This window comes from Megalopta genalis, chromosome 7 (genome assembly GCF_051020955.1).
Source record: "Megalopta genalis isolate 19385.01 chromosome 7, iyMegGena1_principal, whole genome shotgun sequence".
Lineage (NCBI taxonomy): Eukaryota > Metazoa > Arthropoda > Insecta > Hymenoptera > Halictidae > Megalopta > Megalopta genalis.
The window spans coordinates 12,333,430-12,356,775 of NC_135019.1; the positions used below are offsets into that span (position 1 = coordinate 12,333,430).

Consider the following 23,346-nt stretch of genomic DNA (forward strand, 5'->3'; position numbering starts at 1 on the left):
TAACTGAAACGATTAGTTGCAAGAAAACGTTCACATGGGGGTCTGGGTAATTGCGTGTGATACGTACATGGAAGACGTTCGATAGAAATCGCGACAGACAGAGGAGGCTCGCCCGAGCCTCGGGAGCGGTTTCTCTCGCCGCGCTAGAGGCTAATGCTAATATCCCGGCGATGTTCAGGTCTGATTAAAATCCGGATAACGATGTTAACTAGAACGAGGCGCGTCCCGACGGTGCCGCGGCAGTCCGTGCAAAAGTGTTCTTCAGACACGTGCGCAGGGGGGGAAAACGAAACGACAGAGTCGACGCACGCAACGAGACGTTGATCCGCGACCGGAACGCTACACTAATTCGATTATGTAACGAACGTGTGCAGAGCTCGATCCCGCTTCTTTCGCGGCGATTCCGATTCGATCGCTGTCAGAGAGACGATGATCGTGATCACCGAACGCCCACGTTATCCGCTGCTCTCTCTCGCTTGAAATCGAGTTCATAAAAAAATTTTCCGCATTGCTGACGCGATCGCCGCTAAAACGAGACGGTGCACGTTAAATTTGATTTTCCTGCTGTTCGAACGAGTATTCCATTAGTATTAATTGAACAAGATCGCGGCGCGATTACCGCCGAAATTATGGATACGCGCTAATTGATAGCGCCGTTTGTAAATCATTCGGAGCCTCGAAACTTTCCAGCAACGCTTCCGAAGCGATTTTAATTAAACTAGAAACATAGTAAAAAGAATCGGCTGTTTCTTGATCGTTCGGACAGCTGGAACTCTTTTCGAATAGGACAATCAGCAGCGAATACGTCGACTTTCTCGGTGGGGCCAGATCGCTGTACAGTTCCTCGACTCAACCAGATAATAATAAAACGCACGGTCCGACCGCGTTAATTGCTCCGTCCGATTAAACGCAGCTTCGACTCTGTCCCCAGCTCGATCTGCTTCATACTTCTCTTCTCAGATCGCATGTTTCGCCTCGCATGACTTTCCCCGCGACTGAAAAGCGGCCGTGACAGAGGGGTGTGTTGCAAGACAAAAAAAAAACAGCAACGAAGTGGAGTTCGCGAAACAAATTCGAGGGATCGACGTTTAAGCTTCGGCCGCGAACGGAGGACCGCGGCCGCTCGGGCTCCTCTCGGGCCTCGAGAGGAGGACGACCCAGATCCGAGTGCGTTTCGACGGGAGTGGGTGGTTGAACGTGTCCTTGAATCAACAGTGAACGTGTCCGAGGCGTAAAAAGAGAGAGAAAAAGTGTGAGACAGTGGTGAACAAAACGGGAGTAGAATATCTGTCCAGGCACACGCAGATCCCACGGGCAACGCAGAAAGCAGTGGAGAAAAAGTTCGAGCGAGTATAATAGTATATAAACACGAGGTCAATCGGTCTTAATTACAACGGTACAGTCCGGTACGTTCCTGCGGACAGATCCGCGCGATCGAGAACACGTCGGAGATTACAATGCGCCGCGCGATTCGTCGCGCTGTCCGCAGGAACGTCCGCAGCTTTCGGGAGCACCTGTACAATCCATACTTACACGCGCGCAAATGTCACAACTACAGATCAAGGCTTGCAAGTTAGTTCGACGTGGGTAATAGAATAGAAAGAAGCTTGCAGTCGGTCGTGGCGAACGCGGGTGCAGAGTTTTCGGAAATGCCGGCAGAAAAACGGGCAGGTGTGAGAGAGCGGAACAAGGGGACAATCAGAGAGTACAAGTCCAGGACTTCAAACCGTAAGCGAGTCTCGGCGAGACGATGTCTCGCGCGATCGAAGAGGATCGTCGAGTCAGGCTCTGATCGAATCAGGCTGATCGAATCCGTTTCGAACGCAGGACACGGCCGGTTCGCCGAGGAAACGTGTCGTGTACTTACAATGTTTTCTACTTACGGGTCTTACATCTAGAATTACGTCTACGAACAAGGATTCCGTAAGTTTCGCATGCGGCAATCGACACAACGGCTATTACAGTCAAACGGTGTCTCAAACGGTCTACTGATAATCCTCGGTTTACCAAGAGACAATGCAAAAAGGGGAAAAATCGGATCGAGCAAAGACACGCCAGCCAAAAATGAAACGGGACAGAGAAAGCGTGAAAAATCGCTGGACGATGCATACTGGAGGACGGTCCGCGAGAAGGGTGAGTTGGTAAACAAAATCGAAGCAGAATGAACGGGATCCGGGGCTCGAATTCGATCCGGGATCCAAAGAAATCAATACCAAAGTGTGACGAACAAGCAGAAAGGAGACGAACTCGTTAGAATTACTTGTAGAGGCACAAAGTTAAGGGGTGTTCGATTCAAAATCAAATGAAACAAAACGAACATACACGATATCATACAAAAAGTTGGAGAGACAGACAAACAGATAGATAGACAGACAGACGGACGAACAGACAGACAGACAGACAGACAGACAAAGTTACCTATGTAGCTGGTGACGAGGTTACGGAATTTGCGATGATTCCCCTTAATCTCAGGCAGGTCCACTTTTGGTATAGTTTTCGAGTTTTCGATCGGTAGCAGGTCAGATCAGGTCATTGGGGGTTGACACGGAAAGAAGTGCACGGGACACAAAAACATCAACATTTAGCTTCGAACGTTTTATATAGCGGTACTTATACGATGTCGTATATATACGTCTATATATAGACCGTTGTTTGAAACGATAGATCGTCAGGGACTGCCGAGAATCATAGTTATAGCAACAACTAAGGAAAGCGGGGACCACACGTTCTTGCATCGGATTTTGGATTCGAGAAAAACTCATACGGGATCGGGGACGGATAGATAGAGAGAGAGAGAGAGAGACAGAGAAACGGATGCACGGGCGCACGAAATTAGAAGGCGCTTCAAGAATGATCAGGATCACATTGTCTGCTGGATCGGACGCTATTCTTGTAAACATAACTGCGCGAGAAAGTTTCCATTGAATAGTTTCGGCGACGAACAACATCGCGGTCGCGAAGAGAAGTTGACGTTTAATACTAATTCATAGTTTCCGAAGTTCATCGAAGTTACTCAATTCCTGCCACTTGCAACTGCATCGGAAAATTTGCATAAAGAAGCGCAATCGAGTCAGAAATCGATTTTCAAGCCAGGGTGCAAAATTGTGTCGCCGAATTCTGCGACCAACATGTTAAGCAAAAATAACAGAAAGCGTCTTGCCATCTTATCCAAGTAGAAACTCTATTATCTCGATTCAATTAGAAACTTTTGACGACCAGTTAGGTTACGGTTGTTTCATCCTGCGATGTTAATTCGATGCAAAATCGATGTTGGTTCCTCGATCTGATAATTTTCGGAGCGACTTGTAATTTGGTACACTAGCGTAGAAAAAGGAAAAAAAATGAAAATAAGAAAGAAAGAAAGTAAGAAAGAAAGATAGAGGAAACGAAGCGACGATCAACTGTCATTCTATCGTCATCGTCAAGGAGTCAGTTCCGTCCGATGCTCGCGAATTCCCCACGAATGATCCCTGCTGGACCCGTCCTTGCGGAATCTCGATTATTCGAGCGTGTTTACCCGCGCAGCCTTGACCGGCGGAACACTGACCTGGATCTCGATCACAGAAACTGTAATGATTTTTCGTCTTTAAATGGCTACGTCGTTAGTCTCGCCAACTTGTTTCCCGGAGAGTTCCCCTTCCCCTAGAGCCCCTCCGTCTCGTTGTTTTCCGTTCTTTTTTTCGGTTCTCGAATTCCGCGCGTCTCGAAACGATTTCTACTTGCATTCGATTACCGGCGTTTTAATGAAACGATTTAATAAAACGGTCGTTTTAATTAAAAACGCGATGCGTTTAGACGCGGGCTCGGGCGATTTGCGTTTCGCGAACAGCTCGAACGAATCCAGGTTCCGCCGCGCGAAGTGTTCGAAGTGTTGTGGCCGAGAGATCCGCACCGACTCGTCGAAGCGTTTCAACGATCGGCGTTGAAAAATTCTGCGAACGCAATGCGTGGCGATCGTTTTTGCAATTAGAATCGATACCGATCTCTCGATTTTTTAATTACAATTTATAGCAATTATAAATTGTTAATATATATATGAACTACATATTGTAATATATAGTTTAACTGGCTATAGAAATGCAAAAGAGAAGGTTTGCTGGACGGTGTGCGATTTTTCGAATTTTAAACAGTTTTGGCACACACGTTCTATTCGAAGAATCGTTCCACGCCAGCTGTTTAACCAGTTAGCTGTGTTTGACGAGTATACTCGTCATGAAGAAGTGACAGTATTTTGTGTCATGACGAGTATACTCGTCATGCGTAAAAAGTAGCGACCATTGGCTATTTAAATTGTAATTTTAGTGAAAACAAAAACGTATTCTCAAATTTCAAGACGTTTAGAATATTTTCAGGCAAATCCTGCACGAAGGTGTTTACATTGTTATAAAAATAAGATTAGAAAAGGATCACGATATTGACGTTCGACGTGCAAAGTGCTAATATATATCGTTCCTTGCTTCCTTTTCTTTAACTTTTACAAGTATTTGATTTTGCGTCTTTCGTTTATTATATATGTAGTATGTGTTAATGTTAAGTGAATGAGTAAATATTAATAATAAAATTGTTAATTTTATAAAATAAAACCGTGTTTTCGATCCAACATTTTAACAGCGACACTTATTCTGTGTTCGACGAGTATACTCGTCATCGCTTAGTTCTCGCGACACATATAGGTACGCGTTCTAAAAAGGAGGCGCCACAGCTAACTGGTTAAATACTTCGGCGAGTCAGTGTAGGCGACAGAAGCGAAGAAATGCTAGACAGGAACGGAAGAGGATTTTGGGAGTGGTTTCCGATCCGATCGATCGGGACCGGTTTCACAGTGAGTGAGACATCGCAATCTTCCCGGTGGAACCGAAAACGTACGTTAAAACACAAACAACAAACACATGTCGCATGATACGCTATCGAGATACAGTACACAAAGTGGGCGACGCGACGGTAATGCAGAAAATCAAGTTCAGATAAACCTACGACTACGGATCGAGGGATGAAGAGATGCTACGATGGATCGAGTAGTATTTTGAAAGTAGTATAATAGGCCTGCAGCAGAAATTCTGTTGCAATTGTTCCAATTCGTGTTAGGCATTCTACTGTGCTTCGTTCGAGACATCGGTCCCCACTTTCGATCATGCTCCTCCCACTGCCTAGAAAGTGGGAGCTGCAAATGGCAGTGGGGACAGTGACCTTGGACGGTCGGTAGGTTTCGTATTCCATTTTAGTCGGTTAGTTTTCCCAGTGAGAAGTTGGAAAAGTCAGAAATGTTTGGATGAAAAGATGCGGTTGCAGTACAGTAATGTCTCCCTAATTGACGCTCAGATTATGCGCAAAAGTGGACAATTTGGGAAGAGGAGATACGATTATTCGAGTCTCGCAGCTCGTTTTTATAGTTGTTGACAATCGATAACCATAAAAAACGAGCCATAAGACACGAATAATCGTACCTCCTCTTCCAAAATCTTTCGTTCTTGTGGATAATCTGAGCGTCAATTAGAGAGACATTACTGTACTGCTCTCCTTCGTTGAACTGTCCCAACATTTCTGACGATCCAACAAATGAAGCATTAAATGAACGAAATCATTTTGAAACGAGCGAAAACAAATAAATGGAATTGATTAATTCGGAGCTCTACGAAGTGTCGAGAATATTGTAGCTTCGCTTAAAAGTTAGAAGGCAGGCGATGCTCGAAATATTTGTTCGAACATCCTGAAAAGTGGCAAATTAGTAGATAAGACATTTTAACCGAGGATGGCAGATTAGCGTGGTCGACGATTAGCCGTTAATTAGAATTGCTGCGACAAGCAAATGTCAACGTAGCCGTAATACAACATCGGTGGCGGAGGATAGCGTAAAAGAGTCAAGTGGAGAGAAGAAACAGAAACAAAGTAAATCGTTCGGGTAGGCTTTGTAAATGAAATGAAGTTGGTAAACAGCGAAAATGTTTATTGCAAAATATATAAATATGTACATTGGTGTCCACGTCGAGCCGATAGCTGAATATTTTCACAATAAAAACGAAATTCATCTACTTCTACCGTGTCTCTCTCCTCTCTCTCTCTCACTCGCTCTCTCTCTCGCTCTCACAGCACACGCTTTCTTCGACTCTCTCTCACTGGCACACCGGAACTAGCAGCTTCCTCGCCGAAAAATATACTCGACAACTGTGTACACAACTCGAGGACTACGTCGAATTTGTAAATCGCACAAAATCGTTCCACGTAAAATAAAGGATAAAAAAAATAGAGATAAAAATCAAGAGAGAACAAATGCGCCGATTATGGCTAGACTGCGGATTTTACGCATTTCCGACAAAAATGAGCCGATCAAATGGAAAACGGTGAAAACATTTAAAGAATTTAAATACAGTTGCATCATTTCCAAGCCGGTAAAATAATTAAAGAACGAATGGAACGTCTGTGCAGCTTCTGTGTCTTGCAATTAGCGCAGGCAATTCTTATTTTGCCCAAAAATCCGCAGTCTAATTATGGCAATCGTCGAGGATGTTTCTCCGCGGCGCGAGTATTCTCGAATTTTGTGCGATCCGTGGCATGTCTACCCTGTACACTACGAGGAACGCGAGGCTCGCGATAGTCTTACAAAACCTTTGGCACGCGGTTATATCAACAAGGAACTTCGATCACGGAATCACTCGATATGCAAACGAACTATATACAGTAATGTCTCTCTAATTGACGCTCGGATTGTCCGAGCACACAAAATAGACAATTTGGGAAGAGCAGATGCGATTATTCGAGCCTTGCGGCTCGTTTTTATAGCTACGAATTGTCAACAATTATAAAAACCTTATATAAGCCTTGCCGCTCGAATAATCGTATCTGCTCTTCCCAAATTGTCCATTTTCGTGGACAATCCGAGCGTCAACTGGACAATTTGGGGAGAAGGAGATACGATTATTCGAGTCTCGCGGTTCGTTTTTATAGCTACGAATTGTCAACAATTATAAAAACGAACCGCAAGGCTACGTCAAGGTTATCTGTAAGGCTCGAATAATCGTATCTCCTTCTCCCCAAATTGTCCAGTGTCGTGGATAATCCGAGCGTCAGTTAGAGAGACATTACTGTACTCGCTCGATTCACGGTTACCGTTTACTGTCTTATTTCAACTGGGACCTCCTGCTACGTCCGATCATTATCCGTTCGTATTTTCGAAAAAATGCTTGAGCCACGAAGTTCCATAACATTCGATGCAACGTCACCGTTCTCGTTGCTGCAGAGAATAAAATCTTGCAAGAAGGAAATCTTGTCCGGAAGGATAAAAGTAACGTATACACGCCGTCTAGCAATGTCCGATCTGGAGATCTTAATAAATGCGTCAGAAGTCTATGTTCTTTTTTTTCACTACAACATCATCGATTCCGATTCTTCGACAGACTTGGCTCGAAGCGTAAAGGAAAGCGGCAAACACGGAACAGCGAATCGATGTCGCATTGTCGCGATAAAATCATTTTGTTCCGCCTCGATTCGAGAACGTTTTTCACTTGCGCAGTCTTTCACATTTGGCTATGCATTTTTGTCGCAGCAGCTAATCATCGTTTAATCGAATGTTCTCCTTAAATGCGACTTCATAGTGTCGCAAGCATCACAAAGACTAGAACGATTTCTTTTATGTTTTTTTCTTTTTTTATTAAGATATTATATCTAACACGTCACTTGTCACTTTTGGCACGATTATATACGATCCTGTTCGACGTTCAAAATCGAAAGGAAGAGTCTCGTTCGATGTTCTTTCACCGATGTTCGGCTACTTTCCTCTAAACCCTCGACCTCGAGATCAAATTTGCCGACGTCTCGCGCAGTCTTCGAGAAACGGTAACCATAACCGAGATTTCTAATTAACGTAACATTTTGATAGTCTCTCGTAGCCGACGACTGTAACGCAACTATACGTATATAGTATATATATGTATGTGTGTGTGTATATATATATATGTATATCGGTTCCGATGTCCCGACTGTTTTGAGCTTTTTCGTAAGTGGGGACGGCAACGAATGAAAATTGTCTTCGCATTGGCGCGCTTCACACACGGGAGAACCCTTATACACCTAATCGTCGACCGCGATTATGCTCGCGCGATTCTTGCACACGGTCGTCGGTCGCAGAAACAAAAAAAGGAATGTGATCAACGACACCGGCTTCGATGCATAAAATACTCAGCTATGCGTGTGGACACCAGTGGACTGGTCATTTTTGTGCTCGTCAATTAATTATCTCTTTTTCTTTTCTTTCGTATTTTTTTTCTTTTCGTTATGGAACCGGGTTCGAAGACAGTATCTGGCTACGGAACGTGACGGTGAACGTGATGTGGTGGCGAGAAATCAAACGGAATCGAACGTGACGAAATTATACAGAGGAAACGAGAAACAAACAAAAACATGGAAAGCAAACGGTTAGGGGAACAACGTCGTGAGACACCTGAACGTCGAAGAAACCATGTGTAGTTATCGTGTTAGCGATTAGTGCGCCACCGATGAAAAGTAAAACCCAGAGGCGACCAATTTCACGCAAATCAATGGAACCCAGGATGATGATTGAATCAGACAGCGTTAATCGTAGGGGAATGCAGGTATCCGAAACGATGATATCAAGGACGGGCTCGATTGGACTGCGGATCCACGCGCGAAATTAACCCTTAGGGGACCAAAACTATTTATTATATTTCCAGTTTACACACTGCCAAGTCCAGACTGTTTTCCAGACGATGAGAAATTTTTTACTGAAAATTTTTGTATCAAATATAGAGAAGGGATATTCGTTTTTTAAAAATAAAACTTCGTTGATATATTTGCATCGAAACAATCGTGCCTATTCTTCCAATTTTTCCTGCCAGATTTTACGGTTTTATTGATATCTGCCGCGTGTATTGCGGCATTTGACCGTTAAGGGTTAACATGTTTTCTGCTGCGAGAAGCGCGAGCCCGTCGCGTTGCAAATTTCTACGATAATTTCTATACGATAAAACAGTAAAATTCTTTGAAACTTTCTTCGAACAACACCGACCAGAATATTGGAACGCGCAAAGTCCGCAGTCCAATGATCTCGATGATTCCGTGCACTTGTTGATTCTGCATCGATCGATTCGGTTTTCGGATATCCGCACGGGATTCGTCGCATTCTCTGCAGTCATTTATCGTTTCTCTTTTGTTCTTTCGTTACCTTAAGTCACTATTACGCGTTTATTAGAATCTCTCTCTCTCTCTCTTGGACGGTTAAATTTGTTCTCGTGGTGACGATGATGAAGATGACCGGTGAAGATGATGGCGGTGATTGATGTGTGATCGTGGGAGGATATTAAAGTAATTAAAAAAATAAAAAAAAGAAGAAAAAATAACAGAACAAGAAACAGACTCGCTCGTTCTCGCTTCGATCGTCTTAAAGATAATAAAGGACCTCGAACGAAAAACGAGAGCGAACACGATTGCCGAACACGCTCGACGACGAAGTGGAAAAGAAAGAAACCAAATGAAAGTCAATCGTTAATTCTCTCGATCGGTTGGCTCGATCGTCGATCGTCGCGCAACGAGATGCCGGACGCGACGACAAAGATATGCTTGGCGAACGACTTATTATGCTGCGTACGCGAACGTAATTGCTCGTAAAAGCGTGATCGTCCGAATCGTAACGGAATTTGAACGTTCGGTGATGGCGATTCGTATATAATAAAGAAGCTAAAAAATATATATGTATATATATGTGTATACGTAACTCTAGCTTATGGCTTACTGCTCTATACAAACTGGAATCTTAAGTAACAAGAGACAATGTACGGTTGCTACTTAATCGTAAACGGCGGGATAACGTAGATAAGTTAAGTACACCGCTTCCTTTTCTTTCTTTTTTTTCCCTTTCTTTGAGCCTTTACACCTGCGCAACCCCCTCCTCCCTTCCCCACCCCCTCCGTGTCTCCTACACGTCGTTATAATATCTCTGTTATATCTTTTGTTCGTTTGTTATTTTCGTTCGTTCGAAATTCTCACTCGATAATGGACGCTAGAACACGCGACAACAGTTTTTCGCATCGTGTCAATTAATCGAAATCACAGTAATCGATGCCGTTACTCCGAACAGAAACAGAGTCGTGCTGGATCAGCTGATAAAAATACTTGGGATGTGTTTGTTTGTTTGCATGTGTGTGTGTGTGTGTGTGTTTGTTTGTTTGTTTTTGTGTGTTCGTGTAGATATATATTTATATAGTTCTACTACACTCTACTTAAAGCCTAGAATTTCACTTGTACTTTATGCTTCGAACGTGAGACAAGCCGAAAGAACATGTCGTATGGCGGTTTTCTTGCTAATAGACCACAAAAAGGTGTGAAAGAAAACGGGTCGGCCGGAAATCAATCGGATCGAAACGATACGATACGCCGCGCGATTTCAAATCTGATCGAAAGGAGACCGCTTACAAATTAGGAATGAGCCTTGTTCAGTGTTAACATTGAGGTCAGGTTTGTTAGAAGAGGCTGATTAGGATGGTACTTACGTGACGGTATCTTCTTGAATACTGTCTTGGCCATGAAGTCTTGAAAGCGTTGCGCGTAAAAGCCCGGCCGGTGTACCGATACCGTGTCCTGCAAAAATAAATCATCGCCGTTTCATCGTCTGCGCTTCATTCAAGGCGGTCACCGCGTGCCATTCGGACGATTAAGAACATCTTCCTCCGTTCACTATTTTTATTTCCCCCTTTTATGCATCGAATACTACCGTCGTAAAAAGAAGTGGCTCGAGACGACAAGAAAATTCTATTTTGTATTTTATTTCTAAATCTATGATAATTCATAGGTCATTACCGGTCATCGAGCAGTTAACATAAAACGGCCAACGACGGGCCCCTTCTTTCAGGCAACAGAGAAAATGTTCTTTATTGTCAAAATGATGGCACAACCCGTGTGGCCCACCCTGCAATCGTCTAACGTGGAACAAGGGACCAACCATGTTAGCTATAAATGGCCATCGGTTGCCGAGACCAGCGATTAATTTTGAAGTTAACGAACGGAATGTGAACGGAATCGATAAAGGTAAAATCGATAGTACTTACACCGTCGTGTATCATGGATTTCCAGGTGTGCTCGAGCTTTTTCTTAAGCCTGTAACTTTGCAAAATATCAATGATACCAAGGAAGAGTAAGAGGCGTTCGCCGCGAGCATTGCGAGCAGGGATCCCACCTGGACTGCTAGGAACACGAACGCAATTAAAATCACGTTATTAGAGGATCCGTGGTGTATACAATCGTAAGAGGATCGGCCCTCACGATACTCACGGTACATCGTCCTCCTCGTCGATTGGCTCGCTTTCGGCCTGGATGCTCTCCATAGCGGTACTATGCGCGACCAGCCTTTGTCGGTTTATGCTTCGCGATCGGTTCAGGGCCCCGGCTCCTATTCTGTCCTCTCTTTCACGCTCTCTTTCTGCTTGAGCGAATCCTCCCGCGTCCCCTGCCACGTCCCCGACCTCTTCGTCCGCGCTGGCCGATAACCTTTGTTCCTGCTGAAACCAAACAATTGCATTTTGGTCGCTTGGCGAAGCCTGGACACTCGGTTTCGCGATTTTCGCACGAAAATAACAACTTCCCTCAAGAAACTTGGCGAATATTCAAAGGCATAAAGGGTGTTTGGATATTCGAGGTTCTACAGAATATATTAGGTTGGGGAATAAGTTCGTAGCGTTTTTAATATTTTCTTTTATTTTACAACGATTTTTTGCTGTTCGACAAAGTGTATAATATTCATTCGATAGAGCTCTTTCTGCTCTACGAAACTGTGCTAATCGTCTTTTTGAGTAATTTAAGTTATTTTTGAGGTTTAGAAATGGAATATCCAGGAGGTAAGAAGCAACGTTTTCGACACCTTCTCTTCTTCGCTTTTCATCGAGGCCAAAAAGCTGCCGAAGCAGCCCGGGACATTTGCAACGTATACGGAGAAGGTGTCATAGGCGAGTCTACAGCACGGAAATGGTTTGCGAAGTTCAAAAATTGCGATTTTTTGACGATTTTCAATCATCTTCATTCAATGGGATTTGCCGAAAAATTGGGAGCCTGGGTGCCTCACGAGCTTAACGAAAACAACAAAGAAAATCGCCTTCAAATTGCTTGATAAAAACGCTACGAACTTATTCCCCAACCCAATATTCGGATATATTTTTGCCATTATCTTGAGAAAACAATCTAATGTCTTTCAGCAAAATTAATTGTTTGTTAAAAAAAGACTAGGCAGACCTGGGCATGTTTAAAGAGACATTACTTGAAATATTAGTTCAAATAACGCGTAACAATGTTGGAAATACTATTTAAAGTAACACGTCATTTTACTTTAGAATTACTTGAAATGATTATTCGAGATAATGCTTGAAGAATGTCATTCTTCTCGGAGATTGCACAGTGAAGTAATTATCAGCTCTGAGTCTGATTTATACTGACACACTCATCGACATTCCTGCAAGATAAAAGGACTGATCTCACAATGATAAATGATCACTCTTTAAGAAGAAACATTCTTCCGGAGAATAAGAATTTTCTTTTTCCTCTTCGATATGGATTATTTCAAATAGTTATTCCTTATCTTCGTTTCAAATGAAATCTGCCCAGGTCTGGTCCGTTAATCTAGCAGTAATCTGTTAAATTATAAAGCCTTCGGAAAGGCACAGCTGCCTCGCGCAGTTCACGCTTTAAATTCGCGGGAACTATCTCTGTTATTTAATACTGCTATGCTGTAACGCAAATGATTGCACCTTCGGAATCGCACTTACCGCTTTCTCCCTGGCAGCCTGATCGAGATTATGGATGCCAACGAGCAGCGAGTAGTCCATAATCTTGAAGCTCTCCAACACCCTGCAGTCTCTCTGGATCGTTTTCACCAAAGCGCTGTAGGTGTCCGCCTCCAAGAAGATCCCGTCAGAATGATGCTCCATGAAATCCAAGTCCTTGTACGTCGGAGAAGACTTGGACCTTTCTGTTTTCGACGCCTAAACCAGAAACATCTCGGCGTCAGAAGAAAGATAATTCCCATAAAATCATTCGACAATTATCTGTTAACCCATTGACTGTCACGCAAATTTAGCGCGTCTTGCCCTGGGTGCCACGGTTTTATTTTAAAGAAAACATGAAGTTTTACAAAATATAATAATATTAAGTTACCGATATAATATTGCAATGGTATTTACAGTATTTTTTTATCGATAATCAATATGTTCTCTATACTATATACATTTTTCATTCATCCTTTTTCTAATAGTTCCTAACTCAAATAGCCATTTGTAGCCAATCTAAACTTGCAGCACCCATTACGAGATATCTCGTAGCTGGCAGTTTTGGTACAGACGCTTACTACGAGATATCTCGTAGTTGGCAGTCAATGGGTTAATCGATGTTACCTTTCGTTTGTACGTTGAACCCTTCAGATCGTATTTCTGATGTAGCTTCACCGACGAGGGCAGCAGGTTATTCATGGCGATTAATCTAACGTTCTTGCTATTGCAACGATAGCAATACAACCCGAAGAACTTTGGCAGTAACGTCCTCGGATTTTGATTCAGGTTCTACAACAAATTAGTGACCGGGTCAGCGGTGTTCTAAGAAGAATTCTTCAGTCTTCTAAAGATTTATTTACGGATTTAGTTACCATGTAATATCCAGGAAGTAGGGTCTGCAGAAACTCTCCCTCTTTGTGTTGCACAGTCTTTATGATGAACTCGTCATCATCGGTTAGGTAGAAGATACTCCCACTAGCGCCTGGATTCGATAATTCGCGTAACGGTGCGCTGCACATCGACATCTGAATATTCAAAGCGACGATTAGCCGGTGTCGCAACGATTACCATGGTCGGCAATACAACGGGGGAATGTTAAACGATATTCCTTCGTCGCTTCGTCGAGCAAATGCGCGCTGTGTGTACTCACTAAAAAGTCGTCCGGTTGGATGCCGAAGAGATCTCGAAAGTAACGAAATGCAATGGGTGCGTAATTTTTGAACTTAAACTCGGAGAAATGGTGAGCCGGCGTGTGATTCGAGCCTTCGCTGGGGAAATTCGTCGTTTCGACGGTCATGAAATCCTGCATCAACAGATCACGCTCCGGCTTGCTCGCCAGACCGCCGACCGCGTGCTGGATGCCCAATTGTATCGATCCCATGATTTGTGTCGTTTGGATCTACAATGCAAATCAACGGAAACACGGTGTGAGCGACCGACATCGACTACGAGAAAACGCCGAAATTCTATCGCAACGATCTATTCAATCAAAATCTACTTTTTACTCTAGCCAACGGGTTACCATTTAGCTCTATTACAACTTGAACTACAACGAAGACTTGCGAGTGTAATCGAATCTAGATTAATCGAGCCTAGATTTTACTAGACGATGATGACTGCGATTCTACGCGAAGTGAACATTCGGTGCATCAGTCGCGAGAAACAGGAGCTGAATAAAAATGTGTCTCGTCTTTCAGTGATTCGAATCGATTGAACATCTCGCTAAGAATATAAATCCGCGGTCGAACGATGCGCGATCATCGAATAAAGAATGGCCAACAAGTATCTCATCCTTTACGCCTCGCTCGAAACATTTGATCGTTCGATTAGAAAGTTTCGGACGAAGTTTCTTCTCGGAGACCCTTCATCAAAGTTTGCGCTTCGAGTCGCATTCCGCCCCAACCCTCTGTCGCTTTTTTCGCTAGAATTCCTTCCGTAGATTCGAACCGATTATAACGTTTTTGCTGAATTCAATACTTCACCTTTTTGTACGTGATTTCACCTCCCACCCCAACTCTTCTGTGGCCAATCTTTCTTTCTCGCTCCGACTTGTTCCTCGACACCCCCGCAGGGGTTTTGAGCCCCGTGGTGCCATGCTGTGTTACCGAGCTCTGCAAACAGTACAATACAGTTACGACGCTGCTAGCAGTGACGCTTACCATTCCGAAATTTAAGTCTACAAAAGAAGCTCGGCGCTGGTCTTATCGTCCCCCGTTAGTTACCGCCCTTCGCTGCCCTAATCCCTCGACCGTGCTCTACAGGTCGGCTAACCTCTCTACGATACTCGAAACTTTGCTGCCGCCACTACCTGTAGCAGAACTTACGGTTCCTTCGTCGAAGGAATGCTGTGACTGGAAACATCCAGTTTCGGGTGCGTCCTTACTTAACGCTAACTACAAGGTACACGTATTATTTAACAGTTTATTCGTCAGATGTCCATTAATAAGTTTTCGAAAGACAGTTTAACAATTCTCCTCGAAGCAATTTTCTTGAACAGTGCTTAATAATTTTGTCGTAAATACGAACACGCCAAAAGAATTGATTCACTGACTTTTAACATATTCGATTTTAATTCATTAGCGTATAAATACGAACGCTGTCGCAACGGACAGCGTCGACGTGTGAAGCAAACAAATTGTCTGAGTAATAAACTGTTCTGTCTACAAGAGATGTCATTGGTACATTTTATGCTGCGTGTAATACTGGACAGGGAAGGGCAGGTGACATTATCACGTGCTCCGGGGGCGGGTCTCACCCTCAACCCCGGATTACTCATAGGGGGTGTGGTATAAACCCCGTTAGGATATATTTGAACCTGGTGACGGACGGTGAGTTAGCTGTCCGAAAATTGCTCGAACATCGATTCGACGTTCCCGGCGATCATCGGCATCTCCCGATGCACGTCTAGATTTCCCAAGTCGGCATTTCCGACCCCATTCGGTAACGATTCTATTTCAAAATTCAGCCAGCTCGGGCAAACCGGTGGCCGGCCTGACACACTTCGGTGGCCGTTTGTTTCATCGGCAAGACAAACACCGGAGGAAGCGTCGCAAGACCCGGCCTGTTACGCGTCATCCGAATGAATAATTATTCGACTATTCTCGTCTCTGCTGTCTCTAGCCACACTGTTCGCCTATCTCTCTCGCTGATCCAACCGCTTTATTTACCGCGCCCGCGGCCCGTTTGTTTACCGCGCTTTTTTTCCCGGAAAAACCGATTCACCTCGTTAAAAAAAACCGACTCACGTTCTCGATAAGACAATGGCGCATCCCAGCTCGCGGCCGGAATCCTGAAAACACGCGGCCGCGCCGCGTAATCGCTGGCTAATCTCGCGTCACGATCTCGCGTCACGGGACACGCTCGGGTGTCGACGACGACGACAGATTGATTAACGCCACACCCGGCCAAAAATAGATTCCGATTCCGCTGAATGAGTCGACGGGGCGACGCGCGTCCGGAACGACCATTGACAGGAAATTAAAGGGAATCGATACGGCCCATCATCCGTCGTCTAGTGCGTTCGAGCGAGCGGGTCCTCAACGCTGCTCGGAACCTTGAAGAACCGAGTGACAATGGTGACGCATACTGGTGCATGTGCGATGCTATTCCCGGACCGTGCGGATTTTTCAATGGGATCACAGTGACGCCGACATTTACGCGAACTTCGTGCGAACGGTAATTCGAACGCCGTCCTCAACGCCGAACGTACCGCCTCTGCTTCCAACTATGTACTAGCTTCCGGGGAAATGATTCAACCGACGTTAACTAGTAGAGCATTTCGAGTGTGTTCGATCCCGCATGCGACGTGTGACAGACAGTTTTAGTGCCCGGCTGATTTTAGTGCTGTTTGTGTGAGAGTGCTGCTCGCCGAATGCTCGGCGAATCGTTTTCGGTAGCTTTCTGACAGCGGAGCATCCACTAATCGAGTTGAACTAACAACGCATCTAGCCTAAAGCTTTCGAAGTAGATTCGTAGAAGGACGTGAGCGCGGAAGTGTCAGTCGGTCAGAGAAATCGTTCACAGAATCAAAAGCAGACAGCGGAGATCCACTTGTCCGAACTCCATTTATCAGAACGAAATGTTGGCCTGATCTTGCGAATCTCTCCTATCATCTAAAGCGCTGTCGAACCGCAATTATGCGATCACCAAGGTTGCATCGCGAACCTCTCGCATCCCCGTGCGAGGAATGCATTAAGTTCGATTAAGTCCATTATCCGAACGAGAACTCAGATTGTTTGAACTTGAAGTTACCGTGTACCGGATGCGTTGTAAACAAAGTTAGCATAACTTACAATCCGGAGTTCGTATAAACGAAGCTTTACTGTATACTTTAAATAGCAGTGCGTCAAGCACGAAGCTTGTCTAGCTAAGAGAACACACGTTCTACTTCTTACGTTGTTAACTCACGTCCTTGTTGCACTCAGTCCATTAATTGTGAACGCGTCGGTAGCACGATCTTATGTGAACGAATGAAACTAACAACAACGAATTTGGTGTTTTCAAGAGACCGATGTTTGGAATGATGGCTAACAGATACTCACAGAAGTTAAACTGCAGGGTGCGGCCACGAGAAATTCGACCGAACGATTCGTTTACTCACGAAAGGGAAATGCGATTCGCAGCGACGACGCAATTTTCGTTCGTTCGAGAGAAAGATCGTTCTCGTTTACTTTTTCTTTTTTTTTTCGCGAAATCACGGCGGTCGGAGGAACGGCGATGGTCGTAGACAGTACCTTGAACGCGGCAAATCGACCCGGCACCGTCGACATTCCACGGTGAAGAATGAAACGTGTGAAAATGCGCGAATCGAACAGCGGGAGATAGCAAGGATTTTTCTTACATAACAGCCGTGTCTGCGAGCTACATCTGTTCCGTGGCATCGTTACTTCGTTGGCCGCGCTTTTTCATTTAAATCTAGCGCCGATGCATACGCCGATGTTACATAAATAACCGGGACATTTTTTTTTTATGTAACGTTTAGCTACGTCGAGTAATTCATTATATCGGCGAGCAACGATTATATGTGTTCGACGGAGCCATAGTTTCGTCTATCAACTGTTTTAAACAGTTAATCGCGCGAATTAAATAACCCTTAGCCGTTTCGCGAGCAAAATTTGTAAACACTTCCAAGGCTTTCTTGCGTAAATCTTTGTTTTCTACGAACAAACGATTAATTGCGTGATAGTTTACAAGAGGGAGCTGCAGTTCTTTGTATCAATATGTGCGGGAGAGGTTTTAATGTCTTTTTAAAAAATTTATCTTTTTTAAATTTCAGTACATATTTAACAGAATCCCGCTGTGAAGTCCTAAACGCCCTTGTTGAATACTTATTATCAAAATCTTATTGTCAGTTTTGCAAATATTAAATGTTTGTTTAATTTAAAAGAAATGTAATGTTTTAAAATGGTATATTAATTTAAGGTAATAAATTAATATTATATAGCGTATATAGCACATTAATTTAAGGTAATAAATTAACATTATATAGCGTATATAGCATATTAATTTAAAGTAATAAATTAATATTATATAGCGTATATAGCATATTAATTTAAGATAATAAATTAATATTATATAGCGTATGTAGCATATTAATTCAAGGTAATAAATTAACATTATATAGTGTATATAGAACATTAATTTAAGGTAATAAATTAACATTATATAGTGTATATAGCATATTAATTCAAGGTAATAAATTAACATTATATAGTGTATATAGCACATTAATTCAAGGTAATAAATTAATATTTTTTAAAAAGGAAAATTAATACCTCTCCCGCACAAAGCGTGTCAACTGCCTGAAACGATTAACTGAATCAGCAAGATCTTAGCCCTTGTGAGTGAAATATGTAAATATTAAGGCTCTGAATGAATGATATTTCTTGCATATACTATTCTTTCAAGCATGCAGGCCAAGAATGAAATTAATTATGCGATAGAATACGAGAGGCAGCTATAGTTCGACGTATCGACAATTTTAATCAACGTTCGACCATCTGCGGGCCATTTTGGATCTTCCAGATAAGACCGTTTTCCCAATAGTTGCTATCGCAGAAAAATTCATTTACTGGAACATTTAAAAATCGTCGACCCTGTTTGGAGCTCAGATTTAAATTCCTCGTGAATATGCATCTAACGTGGTCTCGCCTAACAGCCATAGAAACAAACCGGCGGAGCGGAAGAGCGATATTGTACGTACGTCTCGAGAATTTCGATAGTGCGCCCCCATCGGTTATCTGTTCCGCTCACCGGCGCGCACCGAATCATGCGAGCGTGAACACTGCATAATATTAAATTGTTGCATAAATTCCGCTCGCTGCGAATCCCCTTGGATTCGACGTTTTAAAAACGATTTACGAAACGGAACTAACGGACTATGTACGAATGCCATATATTGTACGCTATCGGGACAAGTTCATCGGCGAATTAATTAACCGAGACTGCAATCGATTTTCAATTCGCTGCTCGTACAAAAAGAAAAAGAAAAAAGAAAAGAATCAGTTAAATCCCACGAACTCCGTGTCCATTTTTCGACCTAGTTGCTTCTCTTGTACACTTCGATTTCTCTTGGTCAAAGCTTTCATAATTCATACGGAGATTATAAGTCGCTTCTGAGCTCCGACTAGGGCTGCACAGGACATGTTCCGAACGGTTCGATGCTACCAAAAAATCGAAGTTGGCGAAGTTACACCGTTGTTCGTGCTGCAAGAGGATTGCTTTAACAAGATCATCGTAATGCGTCCTCAAGGTAGCAAAGAGGATCCAAACAAGTGTCATTTAGCTGAACATAGAATATGCGATGTTTCGTCTACACGAAATAACCGAGCACGTGCTCGTTAACCAGTTAAGTGTGTTTGATAAATATATATCCGTCATGGAGATGTGGCAGAATTTCGTGTCATGACGATTATATCCGTCATTCGTAAAATTTTGTTACAATTTGATATTTAAATTGTCATTCTGGCGAAAACTAAATTATATTCGTAAATTTTAATATGTTCAAAATATGTGTAGAGGTCGAGACGAAATGAGACGAACAAATGAAAATTATAAATAATTTCAGTTGGATTCATAACTTCCTGAGAGCATCGCTTGGATTATCAGCGCTTTGCAAAGAGATGGCCACACAGTTAACTGGTTAAAAAACGAGAACAGTGAATCGGCGAGATAGAGGAACTTTGAGCAGGATCGAAAGCAACAGATTGAGATCGTGTTTGCAGCCCTAGACGTGGCAGCCTGGAAGCGGGGCCTGCAAAGGCTCCGTAATTGTCCAGGTTTATATGCGGGGTGTTTTAGCAACTTACGTCAAACGCCGTCACCTTGTCCCCCGTCGATTTATCTGTAACAGATCGGAAAGGCATAGATAACGTTGTGGATCGCGTGAAATAAGGTCACGTAACAGTCGGCCCGTGCACCACCTATACCTTGTGTCCGCCATTAGTGAATGAAACTGAAGTCCCGTTCTCTAAGTTGCGGTGGAACGAGAATCGCATGGCCGTGCCGATCAGTTAATGCCGATGCATATTCCGGGAAAGAAACGAGAAAGTGGAACGTTAACCGAGTTCAAAAACGAAAGTCGTGCACACGCACCCGGGTGCAGAGCCGATTCACTATTGACAGCGTCAAAGTGAACCGTTATACGGTAATGTCTCCCTAACCGACGCTCGGTTCGCGCAGAAAAATGGACAATTTGAGAAGAGGAGATACGATTATCCGAGTGTCGCGGTTTGATTTCATCGTTTCGCATTGTCAACAACTATAATAAAAACGAGCACGAATGATCGTATGCATACGCCGATGTTACATAAATAACCGAGACATTTTTTTTATGTAACGTTTAGCTACGTCGAGTAATTCATTATATCGGCGAGCAACGATTGTATATATGTGCTCGACGGAGTCATATTTTTGTCTATTAACTGTTTTAAAACAGTTAATCGCGCGAATTAAATAATCCTTAGCCGTTCCGCGAGCAAAATTTGTAAATACTTTTAAGGCTTTCTTGCATAAATCTTTGTTTTCGACGAACAAACGAATAATTGCGTGATAGGTTACAAGAGGGAGCTGCAGTTCTTTGTATCAATATGTGCGGGGAGAGGTTTTAATATCATTTTAAAGAATTTATTTTTTTTAAATTTCGTTATATATTGTCATATACTTGTCAACAAAATCTCATTGTCAGTTTTGCAAATATTAAATGTTTGTTGAATTTAAAAGAAATGTAATGTTTTGAAAAGGTATATTAATTTAAGGTATAATTATGTTATATTATATAGTATATATAGCATATTTTAATTTAAGGTAATAAATTAATATTATATAGTATATATAGCATATTAATTCAAGGTAATAAATTCATATTATATAGTGTATATAGCATATTAATTTAAGGTAATAAATTACTATTTTTAAAAAAGGAAAATTAATACCTCTCCCGCATATAGCGTGTCAAAGTGAACCGTTATACAGTAATGTCTCCCTAACTGACGCTCAGATTGCGCACAAAACTGGACAATTTGGGAAGAGGAGATACGATTATTCGTGCCTCGCGGCTCGTTTTTATTACAGCTGTTGACAATTCGTAACTATAAAATCGAACCGCAAGGCTCGAATAATCGTATCTCCTCTTCCCAAATATTGTCCATTTCTATGGACAATCTGAGCGTCAATTAGAGAGACACGTACCGTAACACGTACCCGGCCGAATGTCCAGTCGATCGCCGATTCATTCGGTTATACAATCAGCGAACTTTCGCCAGGGACGCCGATGAAATTCACCGGCAAGGTTCTCTGGAAACGTTCGATCGATCGGACAAGCTCTCCGAGCACAGATTTTTATCCGGGGATTTCAAAAGATTATACAGATCGCGGCGGCCTGTTTAATCGCGCGTACCTTAGATGTGCAAGATGGCGGCGCGTCGATATTATTTGGCAAATTCGATCGATAAGCCTGGCCCCGCTGATAAAGAGCATTTTCGGCAATGCATTTCGGTGTTCAAATACGAGGCCGAGATAATTTCGTTTGCTCGCCGTCGCGTGATACATTTGTGAACCGTGCAATTATTTGGCCACGCGCGGCGATCAATATTTGTCATAACGCGAATACAATTTTGAAACGCGCGGAAATAACAGCGGCAACAAGTTACGGCGAATTTTTTAGTCTTCTGGATAAATAGTTAGCGGTCCTGTGCTATTTTCCGTTGCTGTATCAACGTTCGATTTTCAGCCGCACGGCGGAGGATAAGTTTGGAAACGGGATCTATAATTTATTAAAAGTCGTCGTTGCATTAAAGATTCGTTGGGAGGCAGGTCGATGACAGAAATATATTTTCTCGGCGAGAAAAGAAAAAGGCAGGAACGAGACGGGACTTTCCGATGAGTCCTAAGATTTTCGTGGAAGTCGTTTCAGCGCTGGACGGCGGCGCCAGCCAAGTGAAAAATAATTCTATTACCGAGCGTTAACGACGATTGGACGATGAGGTGGAGGAAAAAAACCGTTGAAAGCACAAAGAGACCTCGTACGGTTCTGCGAAGCACTATACAGAGACGGGCGGAATTTAATTCTGCTAGAGGATAAAAAGGAATGGCCTGTAGAGATTCGTAATTTTTAATCACGGTTTAACATAACTATCGTTCGATTTTATTACTAGAATTCTGGTCTCGCAAGTCGTTTCAAGTGCAGGGTGATCCACTTTTAAATCAATGAACTTGACATTTTGGTGCAGCTATTCCTATCGCGATATAGGCTCGGTGACTAATGATCTAGTATTAGCATTAATTAGAGTACGCGCGATCCGAACTATGTACATTTCATTCAGAGAATAATCGGCGAATTTATTTCATTATAATCTATCGAATTTAACCGCTCGGCCCATTGACGATCACCGCCAGTTGCATACTAGGTGTCGCGGTACATTCTTCTGTTAAAATTTAATTCAAGAAATTCCTTTATTTTCGGTTCGTCCGGTCTGCAAAACCCGTAACTTCGCCGCATCCAGTAACAATTATATTACAAATCTATATTACTAAAACGCGTGCCGTTCGATTGACTAATACTTATTAAACAGTTATAAATTATATGACAAACTGAATCTCCGAATTCTCATTAGTCCTTCGCAGAACGAGTCGATACGATAGCCAAGTTTCGCTTCCGGCCCTCCGAATCCCGAGACCCGCAAATTCCCACAAACATCCCCATCTAGAGACAACTACCCAGTGGAAGTAGCACGCGCCGCCGACGGCACTCCACCGCCTGGCATGGCCAATTATCACCGTCGATATTTCCGAATGATCGATCTAGAAAAGAAACCTCTGGACTCGAGCCTCCGCTAATGTCAGGGACAATTGACTCGATAAAAACCAGCGGGGAAAAAAAGTGCTGGTCGGTCTACGGCAGACCGAGCGGTGCATAAATGCTATAGACGGTGTGTGTAAGACCGTTGCCATCTCTGGTAGCCCGGGACGGTACGGGTGACACCCATCAGCTGTCAGATCGCGGACTGGATTAACTCCGCGTAGGGACCGTCGTGGGCCGAGGAGCATGTGTACGGTTGATCGCGTGACAGGCGAGTTTCTAACGGAC

The 23,346-nt window shown here is 43.2% G+C and overlaps 2 protein-coding genes across 17 annotated transcripts in view; one reads left to right on the plus strand and one right to left on the minus strand.

Moving 5' to 3' along the window:
* The window catches only part of PIP5K59B (Phosphatidylinositol 4-phosphate 5-kinase 59B), a 72,625-nt gene that overhangs the window by 48,405 nt on the left and 874 nt on the right, over positions 1-23,346 (minus strand). For 8 of the 16 annotated variants that reach the window (XM_033472783.2, XM_033472779.2, XM_033472782.2 and 5 more), the window contains exons 2-11: positions 20,069-20,103; positions 14,744-14,872; positions 13,912-14,160; positions 13,634-13,786; positions 13,386-13,550; positions 12,762-12,977; positions 11,278-11,504; positions 11,055-11,190; positions 10,500-10,587; positions 2,419-2,481 (exon numbers count right to left, since the gene is read on the minus strand). In XM_033472783.2, the coding sequence (XP_033328674.2) occupies positions 2,419-2,481; positions 10,500-10,587; positions 11,055-11,190; positions 11,278-11,504; positions 12,762-12,977; positions 13,386-13,550; positions 13,634-13,786; positions 13,912-14,160; positions 14,744-14,872; positions 20,069-20,103 (1,461 nt within the window). Of the gene's footprint in view, positions 1-2,418; positions 2,482-10,499; positions 10,588-11,054; positions 11,191-11,277; positions 11,505-12,761; positions 12,978-13,385; positions 13,551-13,633; positions 13,787-13,911; positions 14,161-14,743; positions 14,873-17,494; positions 17,919-20,068; positions 20,104-23,346 lie in introns of those variants that run through there. The other 8 variants (XM_076523500.1, XM_076523504.1, XM_076523502.1 and 5 more) reach the window with 6 other exon arrangements.
* Positions 1-23,346, plus strand: part of LOC117221661 (uncharacterized) — a 90,505-nt gene that overhangs the window by 43,170 nt on the left and 23,989 nt on the right. The gene's annotated exons all lie outside the window — the stretch shown is intronic.